Source organism: Acromyrmex echinatior, chromosome 8, assembly GCF_024713525.1.
Source record: "Acromyrmex echinatior isolate Ae372 chromosome 8, ASM2471352v2, whole genome shotgun sequence".
NCBI lineage: Eukaryota > Metazoa > Arthropoda > Insecta > Hymenoptera > Formicidae > Acromyrmex > Acromyrmex echinatior.
This window is the reverse complement of record NC_141859.1, coordinates 10,465,287-10,491,316: the sequence shown is the minus strand read 5'-3', so window position 1 is coordinate 10,491,316 and position 26,030 is coordinate 10,465,287. Positions and strand designations below refer to the sequence as shown.

Here is a 26,030-nt window from a genome sequence, read left to right as displayed (position 1 = left end):
AATATGTTCTAATTAGTAAAATATTTTTTAAGAAATTTTGAGATTTTAATTTATTTAATCTATAGTTAATTCGAAATGTTAAACATTTATTTTTTATATGTTATACAAATTATAAACATTTGCTTTTAAATAAAAGTTTAGTCAAATCTCTGTTGTAATGATAAAAATTTGTCATTTATTTAATATCCAAATACTTAGCAATTAATCGGGCAAAAATAACTTCGGAATCTGATGAATAAAAAATTATATACATTATAAAATATGATTTATTTATTTAATCTATAATCGATCCAAGATAAAAGTTTATTGTAATGTTCAATTAATTTATATCGTATCTCCTCTTTCTTATCGACCTGCTCATTCTCATTAATCGGTCTGGAAGATTCAATCGTGCTCGAATCGATATTCTGTGGATCAGTGGAATCTCCAATATTGGGATTTTCTGTGATATTTGTAATTAAATAGCTGTCTTCCGCCTTCGAAAGACTCGTCGCGTAATCGCTGACATCAGAACGATGTTCCTCATTATAATTAGTCTAAAAATTAAATTTGTTAAAATATCGATTTAAGTGTTAAATTATACTATTAAAATGTACTTTATATGAATGCTGAATGTACACAATGCGTGCAGGTAATTACCGTAGAGTTGTTGTAAATATCATTAAACGTTTCATTTTGATCAGCTATGTCATTATCTTCATAACTCTTCCAATAGTCCGCTATTTCGCCGTACAATCCTGGGCTTTCATTTTTATCGAATATATACATCTGATTAACATTTTCTTCATCTGCTTCCGTTATTTGCCAATCGTATTCTTCGGAGCTTGTTATGTGAGCATTGACATCCTTAAAATTCACGGGGAATTTTAATCTCAACTATCAAGGATCAAAGAATAATAAAAAAAAAAATAATAATAATAAATACAAACGAGTGAAGAGGATTATATTCGATCAAAACAGCTCTTAATATCTAATAATATTTTTATGTAAAAAATAAATTCTTAAACACGATAGAGAAATATCTCAAATAAAATACGAGAAATTAATTAAGACATACATAAAATAGAGCATTATAATTTAACGGAAATGTTATAGGTTTTACTTCACATGTACCGGCGGTGATGCAACGTCAATTCCTGAATCGGGGTGCTCATGAAAATCGGGATCGCCGGACTTCAGAATCATGTGCGTGTATTTTTTCGTCTTTTTGCCATTTTTTTTATGTAGGTGCGGTGCATACATAATTATACGTAGCGGTAAAAACGCGTTCTCTCCAAAATGCTCAGCGTCCTCCGGTGTCGTGTTATCTGCAAAGTAATAATTCGTTAGAATAATCCTTAATGAAAATAAACATCAGCTTAAATTAAATATAAGCTAAAAGTAATAGAAGTAAACAAAATTTATTAAAAAAGGCGAAAATTGAGACAGTGAAATGTCAAATCGCGTTTTACGCTCCAATCTTTATTTTTGTCAGAAATTTTAAGATAATTAACGTATTTGTTGATTTTTAGTTGCTTTCCATTTATATTAAAACTCAGATAATTCTCATTCATGATGTCGTAATTCATAACTTAGAACACTGAATGCACATTTCTATTTTCTTTCTGACAAGTGAGATTCAACTGAGTACTTATAATCTACACAAGCTTTGCAAGACTTTGATTTCCTGGATGTAAACAATTAAGAATTTATTGGACCTTTCCGTATTCTTGAATATATTTATATTTTAAAAATATTTCATAAAAAAATTCAGAAATATCTCAAATCTTGCAATGAAATATTTTGGAAATATTGGATAATAAATAGTATAATAAATAATATGGATAATAAATAAAAAATATACTCACATAACTTTACACTCACTTTAGTATTATATCACTTTTGTGAAAATGAAAAGCAACTATTATATTCTACTGAACAGAAATTCTTTTCCCGCAAATCCAACATTTTGCGCTTCCATTATTACCTCGAATCTCATTCGCGAAATTTGATGTCATCATTTCTTCGTCTGCGAAAGTTGAATCACTTTCGGTTACTTCGGTCGCCGGTTCGTCAAGCAATAAAGTACTATCTGCAGTCGTGTCCTCATGATTTGCGGTGGTGAGCGAATTATTGTTCGTTGGTGGATGAGATTCCTTTTGCTCCGGAGGAAGCACATCCGACTGCGATTCAAAGATCGCAGCAGTTCCGGTGGAGACGGTAGCATCGCTCTGTGAATTCGTCGAATCTTCTTGACTAGATATACTTTCCGCGTTAAGATGATCCTCGTCAAATCTGGATTTGGCTGCGTCACTATCATACTGATAAGTTGTGGATTCCGTTGAGAAATTTGCACGATCGGAATCACTTGTGATATTCTCTAAGAGAATAGAAGATGCGATGCTCGTCTCGCGTTCCTCTTCTGACGATGATTCATAATGTAGATGTGTGAGATTTTCCGGAAGACTCTCGGTGGTCCAAATTATTTCAAATTTAGTGTCGACCTCGCGGTACGACGGATTCAATTCTTTTTTGGTGCTCTTTGTTAATTCCACGACATGGTCTTCGTGATTCGACGCTCGATAGACGGCTGGCTGAAATTATTCCAAGATAGTCACCCAGTTACGAGTGATTACAGTAATGTCAATGTTTTTTATTTTGTGACACAAATAAACACAAATATTGTTCTGTTACTCATGGAGTGCTAAGAAAGATAAAACGACATATTTATATCGACTTATATCACTTATATTACTAAATGGAAAGCATTCAACATTTCATCATCACTGTTGAGTGAGAGATAAAGTGTTGTATTTAAAGAAGAAATGCGCTCACATTACATTCGCCGCATGGGTCATCCATGTATGTGGATAATATAGCCGCTTTTACGTAAGGAAAGAACAGGATACTCCATGGCACTATCACGTGATATGTTAACATTCCGCATCTAAAATCACAGTTTTTAGCGATAATTTGGAGACACTGGTAGTGTCTCGGCGCTAAACATGGCGCGAACATGGATGTGTTAATACTAACTCTATCTAAAGTAATCAGTTGAAAATTTGTCTATTTAAATTATACCTACATTGAAAAAAAAGATCAATCAGTATTATTTTATTTAAAAATAATTTTAATTTAACACTCTATTAATAAAACAATTAAATACGTAATGTTCTTACAACGTTACACAATATTACTGCAGTATCCCTACATGGAGAAAATTTTCTTGCAAAATTTACCCTGATAGTTGTAGTATAATACAATATTTTAAAGATTTTTACCATGCACTTCAGTACATAATACACTCCTGATAATATTACGTAATTATTAAAAGTAACATTATTTAGTGTCGTTGTAGTATTTGTATGAACATTAAGAAGTCCCGGCAAACGAGAATGAATTGAAATGGATTCAGATTTTTAGAAATATTGATTCAATGTTAAAATGCTTTTCAATCCTGAATACATTTTTATTCATTTATAAGAATTGCATGGAGTTGCATATCTCTATGCCTTTCAATCTAAAAATAATATTAGCTTTTTCTACGTGCACACACACACACACACACACAAAACAAACAACACAACAATACACACATTGTGAATACTATTCAATTCAAAATTTTGAATAGGAAATGCAGTTTTTCAATCCAATTGCATCCAATTGAATCTAATTGAATCCAAAAAAAGTATTTGCTATTTATATATATATATATATATACATATAAAATTCGGACAGAAAAAAATTTCAATCTATTTTAATCCATTCTCGTTTAGTGGGGGGTATCAACAACATTTACTTTAATTTGTAAAACCGTTACATCGGTTTAGTTTAAATATATGTTTAAAGACTGAAAATAATTTTGGCATGCAGTTGTAAATTGGATATATATCTACGTAAACTCACACCGAAACGTATTTAAGCATAAGACGCAGCATAGACTGATAAGACATTTTCATTACTGGATTGTGAATTAAAACTGCATTAATGTAAAAATAATTAATATTAATAAATATAATATTTTATAATATTTATAATATTTTAATAATATTTATACGAATATTTTGTGCCTGTAAGGATGCTATTAAATTTTGTTTACAAGATTTCGCGCTCATTTCTTCCCGTAAATGAATTTAAAAAAAAAAACACACGAAACAAATCAATTACTGCTTAAACAAAATATAAATACAACGATATTAATAAAATCGTTGAGCTTCTGAATCGCTTTTTCTTTCTTTTTCTCTCACCGATCGATGATGACCGCATGTTCCCTTGACGCCCGGAACCTCTCCCATATACGAGATTGCGGATCGTCCTGCAGAAAGATGATCTCCGTTTCGTTATTTTTGAGAAAATCACTATTTACAAAATTCTCCATTTCATACTTTGCTCCAATCTCCCGCCATGCCTCGATCTCGAGATCGTCCTCGCTCTTGTCGCCTTTCGAATCGGAGGACGGGCTTATCACGAAGAATCGTATGTCCGGGAAACCGGACTTCCGCAAACGCGAGCTCAGCAGCTCCAACCTGTGGTTCGATTAATTAAAAAAAAAAAAAAGAAAAGAAAAAAAAACCAAAAACAATAAAAAAGAGAAAGCAGGAAAAAAAAGCGTTCGAAAACGCGTCTCTCGCGCGCAGTCACAATCCTTACAACTTACATGACCGCCTGTCGGAAGCTGTACTGCCAGGCTGAATCCAGGAAGGCCAGCACGCTTACATGGCCAAGATGCTCCTTCCATGCGTTCACGAAACGACATTGCTCGAAGTACCAATCCTGTTCCTCTCGGCGATCCCACGCGCGAGACGACGACCGATCGTCGCGTGAGAGACGAGAATGATACCTCGCCTCCGACGCGAGATTCACGAGGAAGAGCACCGGGAATGCGACCTTCGCGGCTAACATGGCACACCACAATAATGACAACTTTAACGTACCATCGTACGGTTCCTCGAGACGGAGATCCCGAGAGCCGGGGAACACGGTGGTTCGGGATTCGGTTGGACCGCGACCGAACCGAAAGTGATTCATCCGTACGCGATAAAGAAGAAATATTCAAATACTTTCATATCGCGTTCTCCAAACGGGACGCGATAGTAACGCGATAATACGTGTTTCGACGGGAAGACGCGTAGATTACGTGCATTTACGTATGTAACGCGCACGCACGTGAAATGTGTGCATCGCGTGTGTATAGTATTATATATATCGCGCGACAAGCTGAGAGATTGACCCGGAATTGACCCGGAATTGCGTCGACGCGATATGCGTACTGGTCACGCGGAAACTGTTTTTTTTTTATCCTTCACCGTGAGACATCCCTTCACGATACTCTCTAAAACTTTTAGAGTGAATTTTCACTCTGAAGAATGAAATCTTATTTTTAAAAATTGGAAATTGAGCTCTTTTTTAAAAGATTAGTTCAATTTTCATTCTTTAGAAAGTACACTTCAAAAAGTACAAACACGAAAAAAATAAGATTTGTTAAAATAATTAAAAAGTTCACTAATTTAGCAAATCTACAACCGTAATATACGGATAATCAATTTTCTATATAAAAGTAGCAAAATTGTGCAACTGAATAAAATTAGCGATTACAGTAGGTTATCATATTTGTTGTGATAGCTCAGCAAATTTATTAATACAGCAAAGATAACTCTCTATGAAAGTCAATTCAACATATAGATCAAAATTTGTAATAAAAAAACATGTTAGCTAAGATAGCGTATACGTTTATTACTTACTGCAAAAAAAAACTTATTTACATTAACCATTTTCATTTGTAGCAAAGAATTAGCTGAATTAATAATTGCTTACAGATATAATTTCTTCGTCGAATCAAATCTTCTTAGTTTTAGACATTGAACTCGTCCAGTAATTATAGCTTTGCCGAATCATCCAATCCATTTTTTTCTCGCAAAACAAGCGCGATAAACAAATCCTTATATTTTTTCACACTAATCTAAAAAAAAAGAGAAATAGAGAACGCGATGCGTCGCTCGAGATGTAGAGAGAACGCAAACGCGGAGCTATTTCGCAGTCGTCGCGGTCGTCTGATGGTCAGTACGAATTAACGTTAATAGAAATTGATGTCTGGATCTATTCGCGGCTTGGCGGCGAATACAATAGAATCGTGTTCGACTGGCCGAGAAGGCAGCCGCGTGGATCACTCACAGACACGTGCCCGCGTCAAGGAACTCGTCTGAACTCGACGGAACAGAGGTCCCCTTGTCTTCGCATCGTGCGTTATGTTCTTTTATAGCCAGTGATTCCATTGCTCTCAGTTACGTCTTCGTCTCCATGCGAATCCGATCTGTCGTGCTTTCGCGTTCTTGGATGCACCAGAGAACCGACTGGTCCCCGCGACGCGATCCTTTCCTTCGTGGCTGTTACGATGAACGCGAAAACAACGTCCGATCCTCAGAGCGATCGATAGAATCTCTCAATTTGTGCTTTCTTCTCTTCTCTTTGCTTAGTTAATCCTGGTGACAATTTTTCTCAGAATTTTTATATGAATTGAAACATTTTTCGAGAATATTGAGAAAGTCTACATCTTTTCTTAAAGTTTTTGATATATTATAACTAAAGAAGAATTCTTAGATTTCTCATTCTATAATTTTTGGAACCTTACGGAATCTGCGAAAGTTTAAAAAAATATTTTTTCAGAAATTATATGTAAAATGAGAAATGTTAAAACATTTCAAAACTTACATTTATGGAGAATCCTAAAAGAGATAGATATAAACTTTCTTGGCAATTTTGAAAAGTGCTTTAATTTATATTAAAAAGTCTAAAAAATTTTCGAGAAAGTTTAAAAAAGTTTTTTTTTTAATTCAGAAAAATCCTGAAATTTATATAAAAATAAAATTCTGAGAAAATTTGTATCTGCAGGAAAGAATGGGAAGAAAATGCATTCTCTTGTGATCTACTTGCCTTTAAATGCGATCCGTAAATAGATTGCAATAATAAAACAAAAGGTCATCTTCAAATGTGAGATATTATTTAACATTATTGGTGATTTGTAAAGCGTAACAATGAGATTTTCAAGAATTCTACCGCTGCTAATCGGAGTGCTTTCTCTATTTTCGAATTTTGCCGAGTGCGTCGACGACGACGATGGAGGTTCGATTAACAGTGTAGAGAACGGTAGAAACGATAACAATGTCTCGTCGACTTTTCTGAATTTCGACCAAAAGACGAACGAGAATCAACGGAAGCACCTGGACGACGCCGACAGGATGCTGAGCAAGATGGACATCCTGTCTCGTCTATTAAAGATGCACATAGATCAATTGCGAAATAAGACTGATCAGGTAGATGAAGATAATAGAGCAAGGACTCGATTGTGTATTTTGAGCTACATTTTAAAACGTAATACTATAAACTTTCTAAAATTAAACATATAATATAATCATTTCCACTAAATCGAACAACTATCATTAACAATCCAAATTCTAATACCCTGAAAATTAAATAATAAATTAAATAAAATTCTATACTTACTTGCATCATAACAATATATATGATTATTGAAATATTTAACACTAATAACTCGACTATTATTAATATAATTAATATATGTTTATATATTAAAACTAATAATATTAAGGAAATTATAAAAAAAAACTTGCATATAAATTATAATATCTAAAAAAATAAAAAATATTTTATAGTTTATAAAAATATTAATTTTGTAAATTGAAGATATAATATAACTAACTTATTAAAATAAAAAATAATCAAAAAATATCTTCTCACACAATATACCCCTAATCTCTAAAATTAATATTCTTTATTAAACTATTTTTTATTTTCTTATTATATCAAATAAAATTTCTCGGCGAAGACGTTTTGAAATGCAGTCTTGCTATAAATATTCTAATGAATATTTTTTCACTTTTGTTTCGTTCCAAATTTTATTTCGTTCCAAGATACACAATCGATTCTCAAAGTTAATGTATTTATTCTCTGTTTTCCTCTCAAAGTTCAACGCAAGATTTAAGAAAAGTGAAGAACGTCAAAAGTCTAGGCTCTAATGTTTCTAATCTTCCAATTATAATTCGAATGATTCGGTACCAGGTGGAAATGGTGTTCCTGGTGGATGCGTCCGGTTCGATCGGTGCAGAGAACTTCCGCAGTGAACTGAACTTCGTGACGAAGCTGCTGTCGGATTTTACGGTGGACGCGTTGGCTGCACGGATCGCCCTGGTCACCTTCGGTGGTCGAGGCAGCGTATATCGCAACATCGATCAGATCTCCAGACATGGACCCAACGATCACAAGTGTTACTTGCTGAACAAACAGTTCAGCAATATCACCTATAGCGGCGGGGGAACTTATACGCGTGGCGCGCTTCTCGAGGCACTAGTTAGGGCACAGTTTTCTATCAAGAACACAATGAATCATTTCATCCTTGTTTAATATTAGCAAACAACAAGGATGTAATGACTCACTGTATTATACTGTGTCTTTGCTGAAAAACGCCCTAAGTATTGTATTATATAATAAGTTCTAATGTTTGCATTTGTAACAAAATAATAATTTCTTAAAAACAAGTTCAACTAGGGCTTGATAAAATACGGTTTTGATAAATTATGGCTGTTTCCGCTGTTTGCAAGGCGATCCTTGAGAAGAGTCGTGAAGCGGCGAACAAGGTGGTGTTCCTGATAACTGATGGCTTCAGCAACGGTGGCGATCCGCGTCCCGCGGCTCACCTACTGAAGAACACGGGTGCGATTGTATTCACGTTTGGAATACGTACAGGAAATGTAGAGGAGCTGCACGACATCGCCAGTCATCCCGAATACACTCACAGCTACCTCCTCGATAGCTTCGCGGAGTTTGAGGCTTTGGCGCGACGCGCTCTGCATAGCGGTGTGTTTCTTCCCATCGAAAACTACGCATATGCATTTAGAGAAAAAGATATAGTGGTAGCGATTATATAAAACTATACAATATATAGAATTTATGTATGTATATGGTTGAATAAACTACTTTTACAATTTATATATTATTGCAACTATAAAAGTTATATAGTTTAGTCAATTATATACATATATATATGTATATTAATTTTACATATAAAACTTGTATAATTGTCACCTTTATAGAGTTGCTATCACTATGTTTTTCTCTGAGTGCGTAGTATCTATATTTTATAAGTATTCTGAATGCGTAAAGTGTTAAAATTATTAGGAATAGAGTTTAAGCAGTCGATCGTGTTAAGCATAAGAATTGCAAAGCATTACTTTGTAAAAACATCATGAAGCTTTTATTGGGACAAAAGGAACTAGTTTTAAATGATGAATCGACACTTCTCGCAGATTTGAAGACTGGGCAGTACGTGGCTGTGACTTTGCCGACCGATTGCAACAGCCTCTGCTCGGACAACATGAACCGGACTTGCTGTGACGAATTGGCGACCTGTACCTGCGGTACCGCGACTGGACATTATGCTTGCATTTGCCCGCCTGGCTATTTCGGTTCCGGTCTCAGAGGTTTTTGCCAACGTAGGTTGTAACAAGCGAACGAGTTTTGATCTGTTGATATCTGACGCCTCATACAACTCAAATCTCTAAGGAATGTACTAAAGATGATCAAAGAATTCCCAGCAAACGAGAATGGATTGAAATGAATTGAAATGGATTCAGATTTTCAGAAATATTGATTCACAAATGTTAAAATAAATGCTTTTCTATCCTGAATATTTTTATTCATTTATAGGAATCGCATGGAGCATATCTCTATGCCTTTCAATCTAAAAATAATATTAGCTTTTTCTGTGCACTGTGAATACTGTTCAATTCAAAATTTTGAATAGGAAATGCAGTTTTTCAATCCAATTGCATCTAATTGAATCTAATTGAATTCAATTGAATCCAATTAAATCCCCAAAAAAGTATTCGCTATTTTTTTTTTTTTTAAATACACATTCGGATAGAAAAAACATTTAATTCATTTTAATTCATTCTCATTTGCTGGGATTTTAAGAACATTCCTAGGACGTCCCTTGAATAAAATGTACTGTGTATAGCACTTGTACAATTCACGGTTGTTACGTCTTTAATTTTTTTTTCTATATCATGTATTTGTTATTATAGAGGCAATATTTTATATATTTTTATACTATATTCTCTGTTTGTATGCCCACGACAGCTTGCTCGAACGGAACATATGCTTTCGCGAACACCTCTGGAGATTCCACCTCTGCATGCGTACCCTGTCCAGACGCAAATCACATCACCATCAAGATCCCCGCGACCTCAATGGTTGACTGCGTCTGCGCCTCCGGATTTATCACAGATGGTTACAAATGCGAGGGTAATTTGTTGCTCGTGCATTCATAAATTTAGAATAATCGTATGATAATTTTAATTTAAAGGACGCCAATTCTCGCGCAATCAAATACCTCACAAATACAAATTATTCGCAAAATTATTCGCGAGATAGGATGGATATTATTTTCAGCTATAACATGTCCGAAACTGAGGATCCCCGACAACGGGTACCTGGTGAAGGCGAGCGCTTGCAGTAACGTGGTACACGCGGCGTGTGGCGTAAGATGTAGGATAGGTTTTCATCTTACGGGGGACAGCATCCGGCTTTGCGGCAAAGACGGCGCTTGGTCCGGCAACGAGCCGCAGTGCTTGCGTAAGTAAAGAACTGCCGTAGATTACAAGCTGAAGTTTATTGTCGTAATTTTCTCATTAAAAATTCTCATCGAAATGATGACAAATAACATCATAACGTAAGTTTGCTATTAGCTCCTAGCAAACACTAAGTTACATGTACGTGTAATAGTATTTCCCAATCAACAATATAATACGTACGTTTATTATTGTGTACCTTAAAAGAGGGATCAAATTAGATTTTTAATTATTTACATTGTTTAGTGAAGACGTGTTCGGCTTTACGCTCACCGACGCATGGCCGCGTAAAATGCGAGCACGACGAGGACTATCAGCAACAATTTAAAGAAAATTCCACCGTGTATCCGATCGATACACGCTGCCAGTTTCGGTGCGACGTCGGCTATCAGCTTCGCGGCAGCAAAGTGCGCAATTGTCTACCTTTATCTCGTTGGGACGGTCTGAAAGTTACGTGCAAAGGTAAAAAAAAGGACAATATTATCTTGTACTTTTCAGAATATTAACACAGAATCAATGTTTTATGATAGCTGTGAAATGCGAACCTTTACCGCAAATCGCGAACGGCGACATCACTCCGGAGATTTGCATCGGGCCAGCGAAGGTGCCTTTTGCCACTAATTGCACGATCACCTGCAACGAGGGTTACATCCTAGAAGGACCTACCGACAGAATGTGCATCGGACGCACGGGAATTTGGTCTCAGCGTCACAGCGTTAATCGATGCGTGGGTTAATATCAAAATCAAGCATTTTTGCACTAGAAAAATGAATTTAAGCCTCGATTATATTAAATCCAAGTTTAATTTTGAGCGTAATACGTATTTCGAACACGAATAGACAAAACGCCACCTTCTTTGGAGTGCCCGGCCGACGTTATCGAGGAGACTGAAAAGGGGCAAAGCTACGCTTACGTGAACTGGACAGTGCCTAAGGTGACTGACAACACCGATGCATCTCCTATTATATGGACGAAACCGCACATCGTTCTACCCTGGAAGATAAAAATCGGTACACGCATCGTTGTGTATGTAGCACAAGACGCGAGCGGCAACAAAGCTAGATGCAAATTCAAAGTTAAAGTTCTTGGTAAGCTGCAAGCGAAAGTTCCAACGTATATATTACTTAAACTCTAAGAAACGCGTTTCTTCTTCTTCTTCTTCTTCTTCTTTCTCTTCTTTTTCTTCTCTTCTTCTTTTCTTCTTCTTCTTCTTTTCTTCTTTTTCTTCTTAGGTCCCTTTTTGGATCAAAAAGTCATTAGATAAATCATTGAAAAGAACATATCGCGTGAAAAATAAGTATTTTTGCGAATGTTTGCAGACAGGGAATCACCAACAATCGAGAACTGTATCGATCCGCCAATATTCTACACCGATTTCGGTAACGGTCTCGCAAACGTGACGTGGGACGAGCCAGTCTTCTACGACAATTCGAGGATTGCCGTGCGCGTCAATCAAAGTCATCAACCCGGCCAGGATCTCTTCTTTCCGGTCGGTCGTACGAAGGTCTTCTATAACGCGACCGACAAGTACGGCAATCGGGCAAGTTGCGTGTTGAACATTACTGTAGAAGGTACATATCTTTTCATTAATGACTATATTTAACAATATGTATTTCTCAGAAATTTAATACTGGAAGATAATGATTAATTGCTTATATCGAGTAGTAAAAGCAGCTTTGTTCAGTACTTCTAAGTAAGGAATAATATTATTTATTAAAATTGTATTGTGTGATTTTTCCAGATGTGTGTAAAAGTCTGAAAGCACCAGCGAATGGTCGATTGAACTGTTCTTCGTCAGACGATCGCGAAACACGATGCGTCGTTGCTTGCGAGGATGGTTACGATTTTGCAATCGAGCCAGTAAACTTCAATGTCGTAAATGACGAATTGCTATTGAAATGTAATTCAAGCAATCATATGTGGAATAGTAACTATCTGCCAGAATGTTCAGGTATTTATATTGAATTTTTGAAATTATCAGTCATTTAGCATCTTCAACTACATAATTATATATATTTTACAAAATAATAATTTCTTCTATCGATTAGAAACGCAAACACCCATAATAATATCTCAGGAGGGGGATGTGATATTACAAAGCAACGGAAGCGCGATATGCGACAATCAACCTGCTCTTGACGAAGTGAATGTTTATATTTAATATATAATAATACGATTTATAGAATAAATTGCATAATAGAATGATAAGATTTATAGAAATAGATATACAACTTTTATATTCTAATGTCCCTTTTAGTTGAATAAGCACATTGCTAATGACTTGAAATCGAAATTCCTGGAAATATGCGATAATGACATTGAGTGCGATCTGGTTAGCTTCGATCCCAAGTGTGAAGACGATCTATCATTGTCGAAGGATATTGAAGATAACTTAATAAGAAGACGAAGATTCGAGCTCCAGTATAAACAAGTTCGGTCTACCGATACCTTTAAAGATATTGAAACAACATTGTTCGAAAGATTGAAACGCGCAGCTATAAGACTGAGCCCCGAACCTAACAAAAACAACATCAGATCTAAACGGAAAAAAAATAGAATAGAAATTAAATTTAAGTTTATAGGTAAGAAATAAATTTCGTGAAGCGTATCAGATAACACGCAAAGAAATTCCCTGCAGGTAAGATAATAGAAGAGAACTACGAGAATCCAAAACGAGGAGTGCAGAAGCTGAGAGAGAAGATCGATGCAATGGCGCAGGTGGGAAAATTAAATTTGCTTGACAACAGAACCAACCAGGAGATCGCGAAGCTCGCCCTGAATCTGCACTTCGTCTTCAAGGAACCACAGGACCTTTGTGATCCCGGTAGTGTGCTAAAGAAACACGGTTGTGGTGAGCATAAAAAAAGATGAAAATCATCAAGGATATCTGCCAGTACAAATTCAGGAAAAAGATCATTTTGTTGAAGTATCTAACAATTTAATTGGATATAGATCTACAAATAATATTGTTAGACCATCAAAATAATTATGCAGAATGCTTAAACTAATTGTTAAAATCAAAATTTTTTGCTCTTATTATGCTTGAATTTTTTTATATTATAATTATTTTGATCTAACAAAAATTATTTTCAGATTTATATCTAGTTTAATTTTTGGATATTTTAGCAAAGTTATTCTTTTCGTATACAAGTACATCTCAATTGTAATATTTTCTTTTAGTTAAATGTCCCGCGGGGACTTTCTACAATTCCTCTACCAGAACTTGCCAGCCATGTCCATTCGGCGAGTACCAGGATGCGATCGCTTCGTTGACGTGTGTGCCTTGTCCGGAATACACCTTCACGAAGAGGATGCACACGAGAGCTTTGAAAGATTGCATTCGTAAGATTCTCAAGCCGGAAATGCGAGACTCGGCATTATTATATATTTCCCTTTCTTTTCCTACAGCTGTATGTCGACCAGGATATTATTCTCGACGCAAACGATATCACGGATCACGTGTGGGCATGGAACCTTGTTTTGCGTGCGACATTGGTTTCTATCAGCCGAACTACGGACAGAGCCAATGCTTGCCTTGTCCGTCGAACGTAACGACGGAAAAGCGCGGCTCCATAGATATCAGTGATTGTCTACCGATCCGGGATGAAGAAATCGATGACTGCCGGACGGATCCGTGTTTAAACGGCGGTCGATGTCTACGAGATGAAAGCGGCTACGTTTGCGAATGTCGCGAATATTATGCGGGTACGTTAAAAGTCGTAATCGTGAGACGCGATAGCACCGTCCTCTCTCAATTTTTTTTCTAAATTTTATAATCTTAATAATTAATTAAGCTATTAAATATTATTATTAATAATTTTTCCTTTATTTTATTCTAAAATAAAATTAACACGTTTTTCCGCTATGCGCGTACGGATCTATTTTTTCAGGATCGAAATGCGAGGAGTTTAAGGATCCGTGCGACTCCTCACCGTGCTTAAACGAGGGGATGTGCACAACATGGCAGTATCTGAATAATTCTGTGATATACGAATGTGTATGTAAAAGCAGTTACACAGGTGATAACTGTGAGGTAAGAATACGTTTTGCAAATTAAATATTTGCAATGAAACAATGAAATCCGGATTAAAGCACGATTCCACAAATGTAAGATTAACTTTAATCTTGGTTCAACTTACTCCTTATATCTTTTTCTAATTTAAAAATTGGAGTAAGCTGAAATGAAAGTTAATCTTTTGTATTTGTCGAATCCGGCTTAAGAAGATCGGCAAAATAATTCTTATAGATTTACGTGGACGAGTGTTACACCAATCCCTGCCAGAATGGTGGAAGATGTATAAGCACCGAGAACGATTTCATTTGCGATTGCAGAGATGGATTTGAAGGTAATGTTTTTCATTATAATAATTATTATATACTTCATTATAATAATTATTGTAATAAAAAACATTACTCTAGTAGCATAATTTATTGGCACAATGTTGGTCTAATATTGGTCCAATATCTTTAATGCAAGCCAATATTAATGCGCCAATGTATCGCCAATATAAATTGCTTCTAGGGTAATAATTATTATTGTTTTTAATATTACAGCTTTTATTTTATTAATAATACTCACGATGAGTTTTTTCGTTGGGTCTCATTTAGGTCAATTCTGCGAGGTTTCGATGGATCACTGTGATCACATGCCCTGTGAGGAAGGATCCATGTGCCGTACCGTGAATGGTACCTGGCAATGCCTCTGCAAACCCGGTTTTCTGGGACGACACTGCAACTTGTTACCTTGCGACTGGTTGCCATGTCACTCGAACGCGATTTGCGTCAACGTCAAAGAGGAGAACGCAACACGGAAGAGTTACAGGTAGTCTGCGTATAATTTGCTAAAAGATATGAAGTCAATATATATGTATGTATACAATATAATCATCCAGGTGCGAATGTCCCGAAGGATACACGGGGGAGGACTGTGCCACTAAGATCAATCACTGCGAGTACTTGCCTTGCTTGAACAATGGACACTGCATTAACTTCGTTCACGATTATCTCTGCGAATGTCCGATTCCTTTCACAGGACGTGACTGCGAAATTGGTAAGTTAAAACTTCAAGAATATCTCTAGAATATTTTATTTTTTTAATTTTGTTAAGTTTCTTAAGTAATAATTTGAGATACAAGATATTTATCTTAAACTAAAAATTGTTTTAACAGAACTATCGTCCGATTACGTGATGCACTTTACTAAGTCCGGCACGACGGATTATGTGGCCGCCAAAGGACCCGCGAGAGATCTTCTCCAGGTAAATTATGAAAATCGTAATAATCGTAATAGATAGTTTTATCAAATTCACCGATTTGGCAGCTGTCTGTTTGCCTGTGGTTGCAATCGTTGGATACTTTCAACTACGGAACGATATTGTCGTACGCAACGACGTTTTATGACAACGCCTTCACACTGACGGATTATAATGGGTAATTACTTGTAGAAATTCAGTGTACAGAAAGAAAAATTTGGTAGAAGTATCTAAAAAGTTAAATACATAGAGGGTGTTCAAATTGGTTGTTAGAATATCAAGACTTTTTGCAGGATAGTTCATCATGTTTGAGTTCCTGCATAGTTATTTTGATTTTCCAAAACAAAATAATTTTCAAATCTATATCTCTAGCTAAATTTTTAGATATTTCAACAAAATTATTTTTTCTGCGTGTGTTTTAATGAAAAATTTGCTAATTAATTCCATTCAATTCGAATTGAATGAACTGGCACGTGTTAGATTGCGAGCGAACTCTCCCGGGTTGAATGTCATTGCAGATTGGTCTTGTACATTAATGGGGAGAAAATCGTCACCGATGTTAAGGTCAACGATGGTAACTGGCACTTCCTGTGCGTTACTTGGGAAAGTGAGAGCGGCTCCTGGCGTGTGTTTGTCGACGGAATCCTCAAAGACAACAGCATCGGTTTGGCCCAAGGAGCCGTGGTGCGAGGTAATGACACGCGTAATCGTCAAGAATTATCTCCGTACACCTAAAGCAAATCATAAAATCCCGGACATCGTCCCGTCCAGCCAACGGATCCCTCGTCATCGGGCAGGAACAGGATCGCCTGGGTGGCGGTTTCTCCGAATCGGAAGCGTTCCTGGGGAGACTCGGCTTGTTGGACATGTGGGACGTCGTCCTGAACGAGAGTGATGTCACGAAACTATGGAACAGCTGCGAGAAGTATCACGGGAACCTCGTGGCCTGGGCGCAGATGCGGCAGTACATTCACGGTGACATCGTGGTAATTATACGTTAATTATCAAACTACAATTCAAACAAAACATAAGTCATCATGACAAAATTACTCCAAAATGAGTCACTGAAAGTCACTTTTTAATCATTAAATATCAAAATTCTTTTATTAACGCAAAAGGAACAATACAATTGTTTTAATCAAAATATTGTCTGTTTGCATCTACCACTTTTTGAACTCTATAAAGCTAGCAAGATCAAATCAGCAGGATCAAATCGGACTTTTTAATACTCATTTTGTATTAAATTGTACCATTAATGATAATTTTGTACCGTGTGCTATTTCGAAAAAAATTGTGGTGATGCTAGCTTAATATTAAGCTGGCAGGACCAATTCAAAATAAAAGAAAAAAAAAGAGAATATCAGAAATCAATACGATTGAATTTGTACTATTTTGTATTGCCAAAAACAGTATCAGGCTGTTGATCCTCCTTTGATAAAAATAAAAATCGATGCGTAAATTAGATGTAATGGGAGAGTAACAGAAGCTTAAACGAAACTTTTAGGAGGCGAAAATTGAAACATCAAAATGTAAAGGAAGCGTAAATGCTTTTTTTATATTTCATTGTTCCAATTTTCGCTTTCTAGAAGTTTTGTTTACGCTTCTGTTACTCTCTTATTATATTCGACTTATGCTCTGATTTTTATTTTCATCAAGGTGATGAAATGAACTGTAAGGTTCACGAAACATTAGCATTTCAAGAATGGATCTGGACACGGAGAAAATCCGCGAAACGCATAATCTTTATATAAAAAGCACCCGTGGAAGCTTCAAGAATATTATTGCCAAAAACAATTTTATATTTTGTGTCATTTGCAAGAAAACAGTGTGGCGCTGCTAATTTAATACTTAAGTTGGCAGGACTATAAAAAAAAACGATACAAGGGCAAAAATTAACACAATTGAATTTGTACTAATTTGTACCATTGAAAGTAAGTTAATATTTTATATGTTTTCTCCTTAAAATGATTTTATTAATATATACTTATTCTATTCTACATCAAACCGTGCATCTTTGAAACATCATTTTATTTTTTTTTTAATTTGCTAACATATTTATTCTACAGATAAAAATAAAAGACATATGTTTCGCGAAAAAAATGTGAAATCTTTTTTGTGAAGTTATTGACGCTTGTAAGTTGCGTTTTATAAAAAACGTCACTCATGCGGACATTTAAATAATTATGTATCTAAATTAGTCATGCAAAAAAAATGCAAAATTAAAATGCGAGATTAAAACTCCGATTCTAAAGATCTTAAATTGTTCTATAGATGGATTATTTTTAATTTATCATTTTTATATAAATAAATCATTTTCCATTTGTTTACAATTTTTATGAACATTTTTCATCATCAACTCATTAATTAAAAAATTTTTTAAGAATATTATATTCCCACTGTCTATTATATTTCCATTTTAATTATGAAGTAATCCTGAAAATTTCAAAATGGAACTCGAATTTTTTAACTACACAGTCTATTCAAGTTAATTCCATTTTGAAATTTTTAGTTACTTCATAATTAACTTCCGATTTGATTCTGCTGATTTGGTTCTGCTAGCTTTATAGAGCTCACCTTTTGCCATCCTTCTGGTTGCTGCCTGAATGCGTGGCGAAAGAATGTCCTCCTTGACTCAATGAAGTCGTCGATTCATTTTTTAACATCTACTTCATTTTGAAAGTAACGTTTTAGAGATGCTGTGCTGTATCGAATAGAGATCCTCAAGGGAGAGTCTGGCAAAGCAATGTTCAAGTTTTGATTGATGTAGTCATTATGCTGCAAAATTTTATTATGTTTAATGTTCGGTAAATAACAAGGATGAAGTGATACCTGGGTGACACTCGAGTAGGAATCTGAACATAACCCTGAAAACGCTATATTTTAAAATTTATTATAAAAATCACTAGTTTGCATCATCATGGCGAATGTTTTTTCCAGATTCCCTTAAGGGTCTCTAGATAAATACTCAGCAAACAAGAATGGATTGAAATGGATTAAAATGTATTCAGATTTTTAGAAATACGTATTCATGAATGTTAAAATGAATCCTTTTCAATCCTGAATGCATTTTTATTCATTTATAAGAATTGCATGGATTTGCATATCTCTATGCCCTTTCAATAATATTTTCTAAAAATAATATTATAGTATTTTGTGTGGATGTATGTGTGTATATGTGCATCGTGAATACTGCTTAATTTAAAATTCTGAATAGGAAATGCAATTTTTCAATTCAGTTGAATCTAAAAATAATATCGACTATTTTTGTGCACCATGAATACTGCTAAATTCTAAATTCTGAACAGGAAAGTGTAGTTTTTTAATCCAATTGAATAAAAAAAAATTTTTCTTTTAAAATGGCAAATAAATGCTATTTAAGCAAATTGACTGCGTCATTTTAAAACAATTATCGATCGCTTTTTTTGAATTTCTTGACTTAAACGATTTTTTAATCAATTTTTTGAAAGTTTGAGTTAAGCAATTGAAGAGAAACGAACGTTATTTTGAAGTTATTTTGAAACGACAAGATCATTTTGCTCCACAATGCGAGGCCTCATATTGTTTATAAAATCAAACAAACACTGTGAGAGAGAGAGAGAGAGAGAGAGAGAGAGAGAGAGAGAGAGAGCACACTGTCTCCAAAACATATTTACAAAATAAAGCAGATATCAAGAAATGGATCAATGAATTCATCTCATCAAAAGACGAGACATTCTTTCGCCGCGATATTCATATGCTGCCTAAACGACAAAAGATGATAAATACAAACGGCAAACCATGTTTCGATTAAAACCATTGTTTCTTATATATTAATAAAAGAATTGTGATAATTAATGGCGGGAATTTATATACCTAATATTTACGATTTATTTTAATATTATTTTGATGTTATTGTGATTTGTTGTGTCTGCTTGGAAAAGCTCTCTCTTTTTCAAGTTTAATGATGGATCATAAGTGATGATTGATATCTCATATCTTTATATAGATTTTAGCCAGTCCGTTTTGTCATGGCTGTCCTCTGCCCGTAGTGCCCTTCAAGGGTAACGTTAAAGTAAGCGAGGATCTGTCTGAGATAACATATTACTGCGATAATGGATACGTAATTCGATTCGGCAATGAGGAATACCGATCCGTCAGAAGAAAATGTCTCAAGCATGGTCAGTGGGAAGGATACAATACGCCGATCTGCATGAGTAAGTTCTGATTCCTTTGTGTTCGTGTTATAACACAAAGAAGAAAGTGTGAAACAGAACTGATTTGACCGTGAAATCTAAATGATTCTGGCTTGGTGATTTTTTGTTCGAAGAAATAAAATGCGGCTTCCCGGGATACTTTCCGCGCGGACGCATTTACGGAGAATCATATTTGTTCGAGGACGAGATATATTATTCCTGTAATGAGGGCTACGAACTTCGCGGAAATCCTCATCGCATTTGCAATTCTGACGGAAAGTGGATTGGGCTGCCTCCGATCTGCATAGGTAACAATCGCACTTGGATTAAACTTGTTGTTCTGTTTTATTTGATCTAAAATGTAATTAATTTTCTTACCAATATTTCAAAAACTTTTCTTTAGTACTTAATAACTTTGTTAATGTAAGATCTTTTTTCTGTGAAAATCATTTTCAGGGCTTTAATTTTGATCATATTAACGATCGAACAATACATTTGAACAGAACAGCAGGGCTAATATATGAGTCAAGGTTCAACGACTTTAACAGCTAAATTTACATCTTTCAACAGGAACGACGTGCAAGAATCTACTCGCTCCAGAAAATGGTGACATAGAATATATATTAGAAGAAAATGAGAGAGACGATGTCACGATATTACAAGTACGCGTTTTTGTCATTCATAAAAGAATCAAGAAAGAAGAAAACATCACGACGTTGAAATGTCCTACATTTTGAATTGTTCAATTATTTCAGGCTGGCCAGCAGTTAGAGTTCAAATGCAATCCTGGATACCATTTAATAGGAGAGAGATACTTGACCTGCCTAGACATTGGTGTCTGGGATCACAAGAGACCATCTTGCACGCCCTATGGATGTCCCTTGCCAAAACAGTGCGTCCTTTAAACATATTCCCTAAAACATTTTAAATGAATTATCACTCCAAAGAATAAAATCTCACTCTTAAAGATTGAAAATTGAGTCACTCTTTTTCAAAACTAACTCAATTTTCATTATTTAAAGGGAGATTCTAAGAATTTAGAAAGTACCTTTTGCTTAAAGATATTGTTTTATTTAAAAAACATAATAATATTGCATAAAAATATGGTAGTTTCTTTTAACAAATATTTGAGAATCGTCTAACATTCTGCGAATATAGAATAGAACATGGCTACATCATCCCTTCGAATTCTGATCCAACTTCCGTTCGTGATCCCGAACGTAACATCATCGACAACTTCTCCGAAAGAACGTATCATTATAATGACATCGTTGGATTCTCCTGCCATCGCGGCTACAAGTTTCGCAATAATCATAATCTGACGGAATTCAAGCTGCAATGTTCCACAAACGGCACCTGGACGAGCTTTGTTCCTGATTGCGTTCCGCGCACGTGTCCTTGGCCAGATCGCGTGGCAGACGCGAGAATTTTCCTCAAGAAACCGGATAACATCACGGTTGAAATTCCGATGGAAGAAGACGCTACATGGAAACCCGATCGAAGAAGAAGTAATGAGAGCGACGCGGAGAGCGGGATTCCTCCGGAAACATTCATTTCCGGTGCAGAAATCGTTATTGTCTGTGATCTAGGATATGAACTAGTCGGGGACCAGATCAGAACGTGTACCGAGGAGGAGAGATGGTCCTCGACTTTCACTTCTTGCGAGCCGCGTAATTGTTCGGTCGAGGAACATCCAATTTTTAAATATTTCAAGAAACTGGAAAACGAAACTACCTTAGAGAACAACAACACAGACGTGATATTATTCGAATTAGACGAGAAACAGTACAGCAAAGAAAATGTTACGCACCGATACAAAGATTTCGACATTTTCGTCGAAAGAAATAGTTATAAAGGACGAATAGTTTTAACGTGTCGAAATGACGCACAGATGAACCTCCACAAATTAATCGTCAATGAGACAATTTCAAATATAACATGGATGTGCAATAAGATCGCAAAATGGGAAGTTTCAAATTTGTCGCTGAAAGAATCTATCCTCGAACAGCTACTGAATAATTTGACAGACGTCTGCGATAGATCGTGTGCACCTCCGCAAGTAAGTTTTCTGAAAACACCAATAGATAACATCAGTATCGACAGGAAAGAATAAAAAATTAACTAATATCTATTTCTACGAATGTAGATTAACTTATTCTTTATTTTTTCGAACTCTTAGAAAAGGATAAAAAATAAATTCAACCGAGTTAATTAATCTGTTTAAATTAATCTATGTTGGAAGAAACGGGCAAATGTTCCAAGTTAAAAATAATAATACAAGGAAATACATCCCAGATAATATTTATGAGATATCTATGAGATATCATTTATGAGATATCATTTGTAAGATATCTAAAAGATGTTTTAGATATCTTTTAGACATAAGACATCTAAAAAACGTCTTTTAGATATTTCATACAACATAAATGTTATCTGGGATACGATCTACCTTTTCGTACAATATTTTTAAGCTTCACATATTTCCAGGATAAAATTCCAATTAATTTCAGATACCGGAGTACGGATATATCGATAATGGCAACAACACTGATAACGTTAATAATCACAGGACAATCAATAGCGTCATCATTTTTAAATGCCGTCATGGATACATTCTTGAGGGTGCCGAGCAATCTATTTGTTTATCGGACACAAAGTGGTCCGCTTTGCCTTCCTGCAAACGTATGTTCTTTATTTTTAAATTATCTACAAGCTCTAATGTCTATTTTCATCAATAGTAGTTCAACTTTAATCTCGGTTCAATTAACTCTTCATTTTTTTCTGCTTCTAAGAATTAAAAAAAGATGAAGAGAAATCGAACCGAAGTAAAATTTAATCTACTTGATGGAAACGGAGATTAGACATCTCTAAGTTCATATGTTGAACATTCTAGCTGTAGCATGCGGAAAACCGCCGATTCTCGCTAATGCAATATTGAAGAGTGACGTAGACGGAACTCAGAATTACACTTTCGGCAATATGATCTCTTATCAGTGTGTCCCGGGCTATCGTGTATTCGGGCAGGCAAGTCTAAGATGTTTAGGAAGCGGGAAATGGTCCAGATTGAATGGCAGATGCTCCAGTATGTATATGTAAAAAAATTGCAAACTTGTCATTAGGAGACTATAATATTTAAATCGCATTGTTATCGCTTGTAGAAATATCGTGTGGCAAACCACAGATCCAGCACGGAATCGCGCTCTACGGTCGTTCGTACTTGTTTCAAGATCAATTGACATATATATGTCTCAATGGTGAGAAGAAGGGGATGATTACGTGTCAAGCCGATGGGAAGTGGAACGAGTTGCCAAAATGTGACGGAAATAGGAATGTGTAATTCAAAATGGCCAAGAAGGATTTAGTACAATGCTTCGTAGAGAAAGAAAGAGAGAAGAATCTCCACCTTTGTAACAACACACATGCTTTTTTTTATTTGTTTGACCTCTTGTATCAAGACTCATGAATGTAATGTAGAAAACGTAATTACGCAGTCTTATCATGAAATAAATAATTCAGTTTTGGAATTTTCGGAGTAGTACATTTCGGATATGCGACAATACCTTATCTATTTATGCGCGATTTATCGTAATCTTTAATTTTAGGATATTGTACCTCGAGTACATATTATACTTTTATCATCTCTTTTTTTGTTTCTTTTTACTGGAAAAGTTGTATATCGATACAAATAATTCTTATCTCAAAAACTGGCATTGTTAAGCCTGCACGTTCAAATAAGACAGTTCATACTGGCCATGAGAGATAAGATTCATAAGTTTAGTTGTACATTTTGTTCGTATTTCGTGCATAATGGATAACGAAAAAAAAAAAAATCTAATTTTGTAAGAACGTTCAACGGTGTTGTGGCTAAAGTACTTCTTACACACATCGTTTGACACCGTATTTATGTTTTGGTACGAAGTATTGTTCGAACATACCGTACAAACGTATTTGCGTATTACTACACTACCTGAGGAAGAGCATAAAGATAAAGATAAATACTGTGTGAAAATAATTTTTCGTATATAAACGACGTATATTAATTTATATCTAATGATGTCATAAAAATGGAGCACCTTCGATAAAATAGATCCATTAGCATGGCTACCTTAAGGAAAAATTAGATTACTAACACATATGTCCTTCGAAATTATTGAGATATAAAAATGCATAACAAAATTTGCCCATTATCGTTTGTCTCATGCTAATTCTCATTTAAACTACTCCATTTAATGGAAACTAAATGTCTTAGTTCGTAAGACTGTCATTAAAGACAAACTTTTTCAGAACATAGCTATATCGCGAATCGTATATTGACACGGATAATACATATCCTAAATGCTGTAAACAATTCCTCCGTAGAAGAAACAGAACTTTTAGCCATCCTAACTTAATTGCTTGTCTAAATTAAGAATCATCCTTCAAAGCTCCGTCTTCGAGCTGCTGCTAAAGTACTTGGGTTTGAGCTCCTCAATCCGCTTGATAAAGTCCGTCTTCTCTATACAACCGTCACACGTCTCTTCCCAATCATTCAAAATCTTCTTTAAATCACGTACCTTCAACTTCTTCAAATTTACTGTATTGAGGTCGATTTGTTTCTCTGAAACAAAAATAGTAACATAACATTAACAAAATATTCGACTTTGCAACAAGAATGATGAGAGTGCACAAATATTATACATACCGAATCTCAAATCGCATATTTGAGCATCCCTCTTCTTTAATTTCTCACATATCTTATCTGCAGGCATAGACCATGATAGTGGTTTACTCAGCTCACCCAAGATACCAGTGGCAGATTCTTCTAATCCACCTAAATAATAACACTGGAAGCATATAAAACAGTTGCGATTATTTTATAACAATTGACCGAGGAAATTTATTTTGTCTACAGGGCTCATACTCACAAATCTATTTTCTTTTGATTTAGTGCCTTTACAGAATTCTCGAAATTTTTCTTCAATCTTCTTAGGGTCACTTTTAATATCTGCCGTTAGTGTCTGACTAAATTTGTCCACAACAGCAACACATACTATAAAATTAGATAAGGAATGTCATAAAAAGCATATATAAATTTTATATATAAGGAAATGTCAGAGAGATTCTCACCTTCACAGTCACCTTCTTTTAATGCTGTAACAGTACACACAATTCCAAGGAATACAGAAAGTATTAATGACACCGACGCATTCATCTTTCTGTTTTATTGAGTTCTGTTAATTAAAATTTTTTTTAATCAAAAAAATGTAAATAAATATGCAAGTGTTATCGTATGACCATGTAAATCAAAAGGTCTGTCTTTTTAGCTGAACTTCCTGCATTATTTATCTTCCCTCTTTTTTTCCAATGTGAAAAGAAAAAGAAGATAAGCCATATAAGAAATTAAACAACCTAAAGTTTCGATAACATTTTAAATATGTTTATCTATCACAAAAAAGACATGAAAAAGTCGATTAAAGCGATCTCTCGCTACGTTATAAATTTTCATTATTAACTTAAATTAATCGGAATTTAATTACAAATATTTTAATTCACAAAATCACAACATCCCTGTTACTCTGAGCGTCCCCGAAGACGCTAAAGGAAACGTTCCAAGCTTCTACTTTCACGAGATTCCTAGATTTTGTGACTAACGGTCGCCGATGACAAAAGGACAAAGGGAGTTGCGAGAATACCGACGGAAAAAAACGCGAGATGTCAAATGTTGACACGTAAGTGTCTAGTCTCTGGACTAGAGATTTAAGGTTATTTCGCGCGGGCGCGTGCTACGTACCGTTGCGATCGGATTGAAAATTAGCGTATTTCCGATGCGAGGCCTCCGTCGTTCGGTAGATGGGCGACGCGCGGTGACTTTAATTCACACTTTCGACTCCTCGAAATATCCTGCGACACGTCCACCGCCGTCGTTCACCTCCGAGCTTCGCGACTGTTCGCGACACGTTGGATTCTGTCAAAAACCCGGAATCCCAGCTGGCGCATGCCGATTGG

The 26,030-nt window shown here is 35.3% G+C and overlaps 3 protein-coding genes across 7 annotated transcripts; 1 reads left to right on the top strand and 2 right to left on the bottom strand.

The window, feature by feature from the left end:
* Window positions 1-243: 243 nt before the first annotated feature.
* LOC105152595 (uncharacterized) lies at window positions 244-5,949 on the bottom strand. Of its 3 annotated transcripts, XM_087409107.1 has the most exons (9): window positions 5,794-5,949; window positions 4,637-4,874; window positions 4,365-4,505; window positions 4,227-4,294; window positions 2,815-2,926; window positions 1,967-2,573; window positions 1,114-1,307; window positions 640-876; window positions 244-536 (listed from the first exon to the last, which is right to left on the bottom strand). In XM_087409107.1, the coding sequence occupies exons 2-9, from the start codon at window positions 4,733-4,735 to the stop codon at window positions 267-269; spliced, it is 1,728 nt and encodes a 575-aa protein (XP_087265233.1). In that variant the 5' UTR covers window positions 4,736-4,874; window positions 5,794-5,949; the 3' UTR covers window positions 244-266. The 3 variants fall into 3 exon arrangements, with proteins under 3 accessions (XP_087265233.1, XP_011065266.2, XP_011065267.2); XM_011066964.2 differs by lacking the exon at window positions 5,794-5,949 and having other exon boundaries at window positions 4,227-4,505; window positions 4,637-5,152; XM_011066965.2 differs by lacking the exon at window positions 5,794-5,949 and having other exon boundaries at window positions 640-846; window positions 4,227-4,505; window positions 4,637-5,152.
* Window positions 5,950-5,997: 48 nt separating this feature from the next.
* On the top strand, window positions 5,998-23,569 carry LOC105152596 (sushi, von Willebrand factor type A, EGF and pentraxin domain-containing protein 1). 3 transcript variants are annotated; one of them, XM_011066969.2, is made up of 33 exons: window positions 6,323-6,461; window positions 6,868-7,289; window positions 8,056-8,343; window positions 8,595-8,850; window positions 9,300-9,485; window positions 10,132-10,296; window positions 10,444-10,626; window positions 10,869-11,084; window positions 11,153-11,353; window positions 11,462-11,710; window positions 11,942-12,193; window positions 12,364-12,573; window positions 12,671-12,765; window positions 12,880-13,204; window positions 13,261-13,473; window positions 13,803-13,964; window positions 14,031-14,327; window positions 14,513-14,655; window positions 14,869-14,968; window positions 15,231-15,444; window positions 15,515-15,672; window positions 15,791-15,879; window positions 15,942-16,051; window positions 16,392-16,564; window positions 16,645-16,859; window positions 19,859-20,066; window positions 20,180-20,353; window positions 20,616-20,707; window positions 20,801-20,937; window positions 21,204-22,104; window positions 22,556-22,727; window positions 22,939-23,127; window positions 23,204-23,569. In XM_011066969.2, the coding sequence occupies exons 2-33, from the start codon at window positions 7,011-7,013 to the stop codon at window positions 23,380-23,382; spliced, it is 6,831 nt and encodes a 2,276-aa protein (XP_011065271.2). In that variant the 5' UTR covers window positions 6,323-6,461; window positions 6,868-7,010; the 3' UTR covers window positions 23,383-23,569. The 3 variants fall into 3 exon arrangements, with proteins under 3 accessions (XP_087265217.1, XP_011065271.2, XP_087265216.1); XM_087409091.1 differs by lacking the exon at window positions 6,323-6,461 and adding an exon at window positions 5,998-6,217 and having other exon boundaries at window positions 13,803-14,327; XM_087409090.1 differs by having other exon boundaries at window positions 13,803-14,327.
* On the bottom strand, window positions 23,450-25,999 carry Manf (mesencephalic astrocyte-derived neurotrophic factor). The gene is made up of 5 exons (XM_011066970.2): window positions 25,816-25,999; window positions 25,152-25,255; window positions 24,950-25,074; window positions 24,727-24,868; window positions 23,450-24,642 (listed from the first exon to the last, which is right to left on the bottom strand). The coding sequence occupies exons 2-5, from the start codon at window positions 25,234-25,236 to the stop codon at window positions 24,464-24,466; spliced, it is 531 nt and encodes a 176-aa protein (XP_011065272.1). The 5' UTR covers window positions 25,237-25,255; window positions 25,816-25,999; the 3' UTR covers window positions 23,450-24,463.
* Between the last annotated feature and the right edge of the window lie 31 nt (window positions 26,000-26,030).

Bases quoted from the DNA above. Each gene is read 5' to 3' on its own strand.
- LOC105152595 (XM_011066964.2), bottom strand. From the start codon at position 5,007: ATGAATCACTTTCGGTTCGGTCGCGGTCCAACCGAATCCCGAACCACC. The intron at 4,506-4,636 runs GTAAGTTGTAAG...ATCGAACCACAG, and splicing joins AGCTTCCGACAGGCGGTCAT to GTTGGAGCTGCTGAGCTCGC. The intron at 2,927-4,226 runs GTGAGAGAAAAA...CTGTGATTTTAG, and splicing joins CATGCGGTCATCATCGATCG to ATGCGGAATGTTAACATATC.
- LOC105152596 (XM_087409091.1), top strand. From the start codon at position 7,011: ATGAGATTTTCAAGAATTCTACCGCTGCTAATCGGAGTGCTTTCTCTA. The intron at 11,085-11,152 runs GTAAAAAAAAGG...GTTTTATGATAG, and splicing joins TCTGAAAGTTACGTGCAAAG to CTGTGAAATGCGAACCTTTA. The intron at 11,354-11,461 runs GTTAATATCAAA...GAACACGAATAG, and splicing joins CAGCGTTAATCGATGCGTGG to ACAAAACGCCACCTTCTTTG.
- Manf (XM_011066970.2), bottom strand. From the start codon at position 25,236: ATGAATGCGTCGGTGTCATTAATACTTTCTGTATTCCTTGGAATTGTG. The intron at 25,075-25,151 runs GTGAGAATCTCT...CTAATTTTATAG, and splicing joins AAAAGAAGGTGACTGTGAAG to TATGTGTTGCTGTTGTGGAC. The intron at 24,869-24,949 runs GTGAGTATGAGC...ATATGCTTCCAG, and splicing joins AATCAAAAGAAAATAGATTT to TGTTATTATTTAGGTGGATT.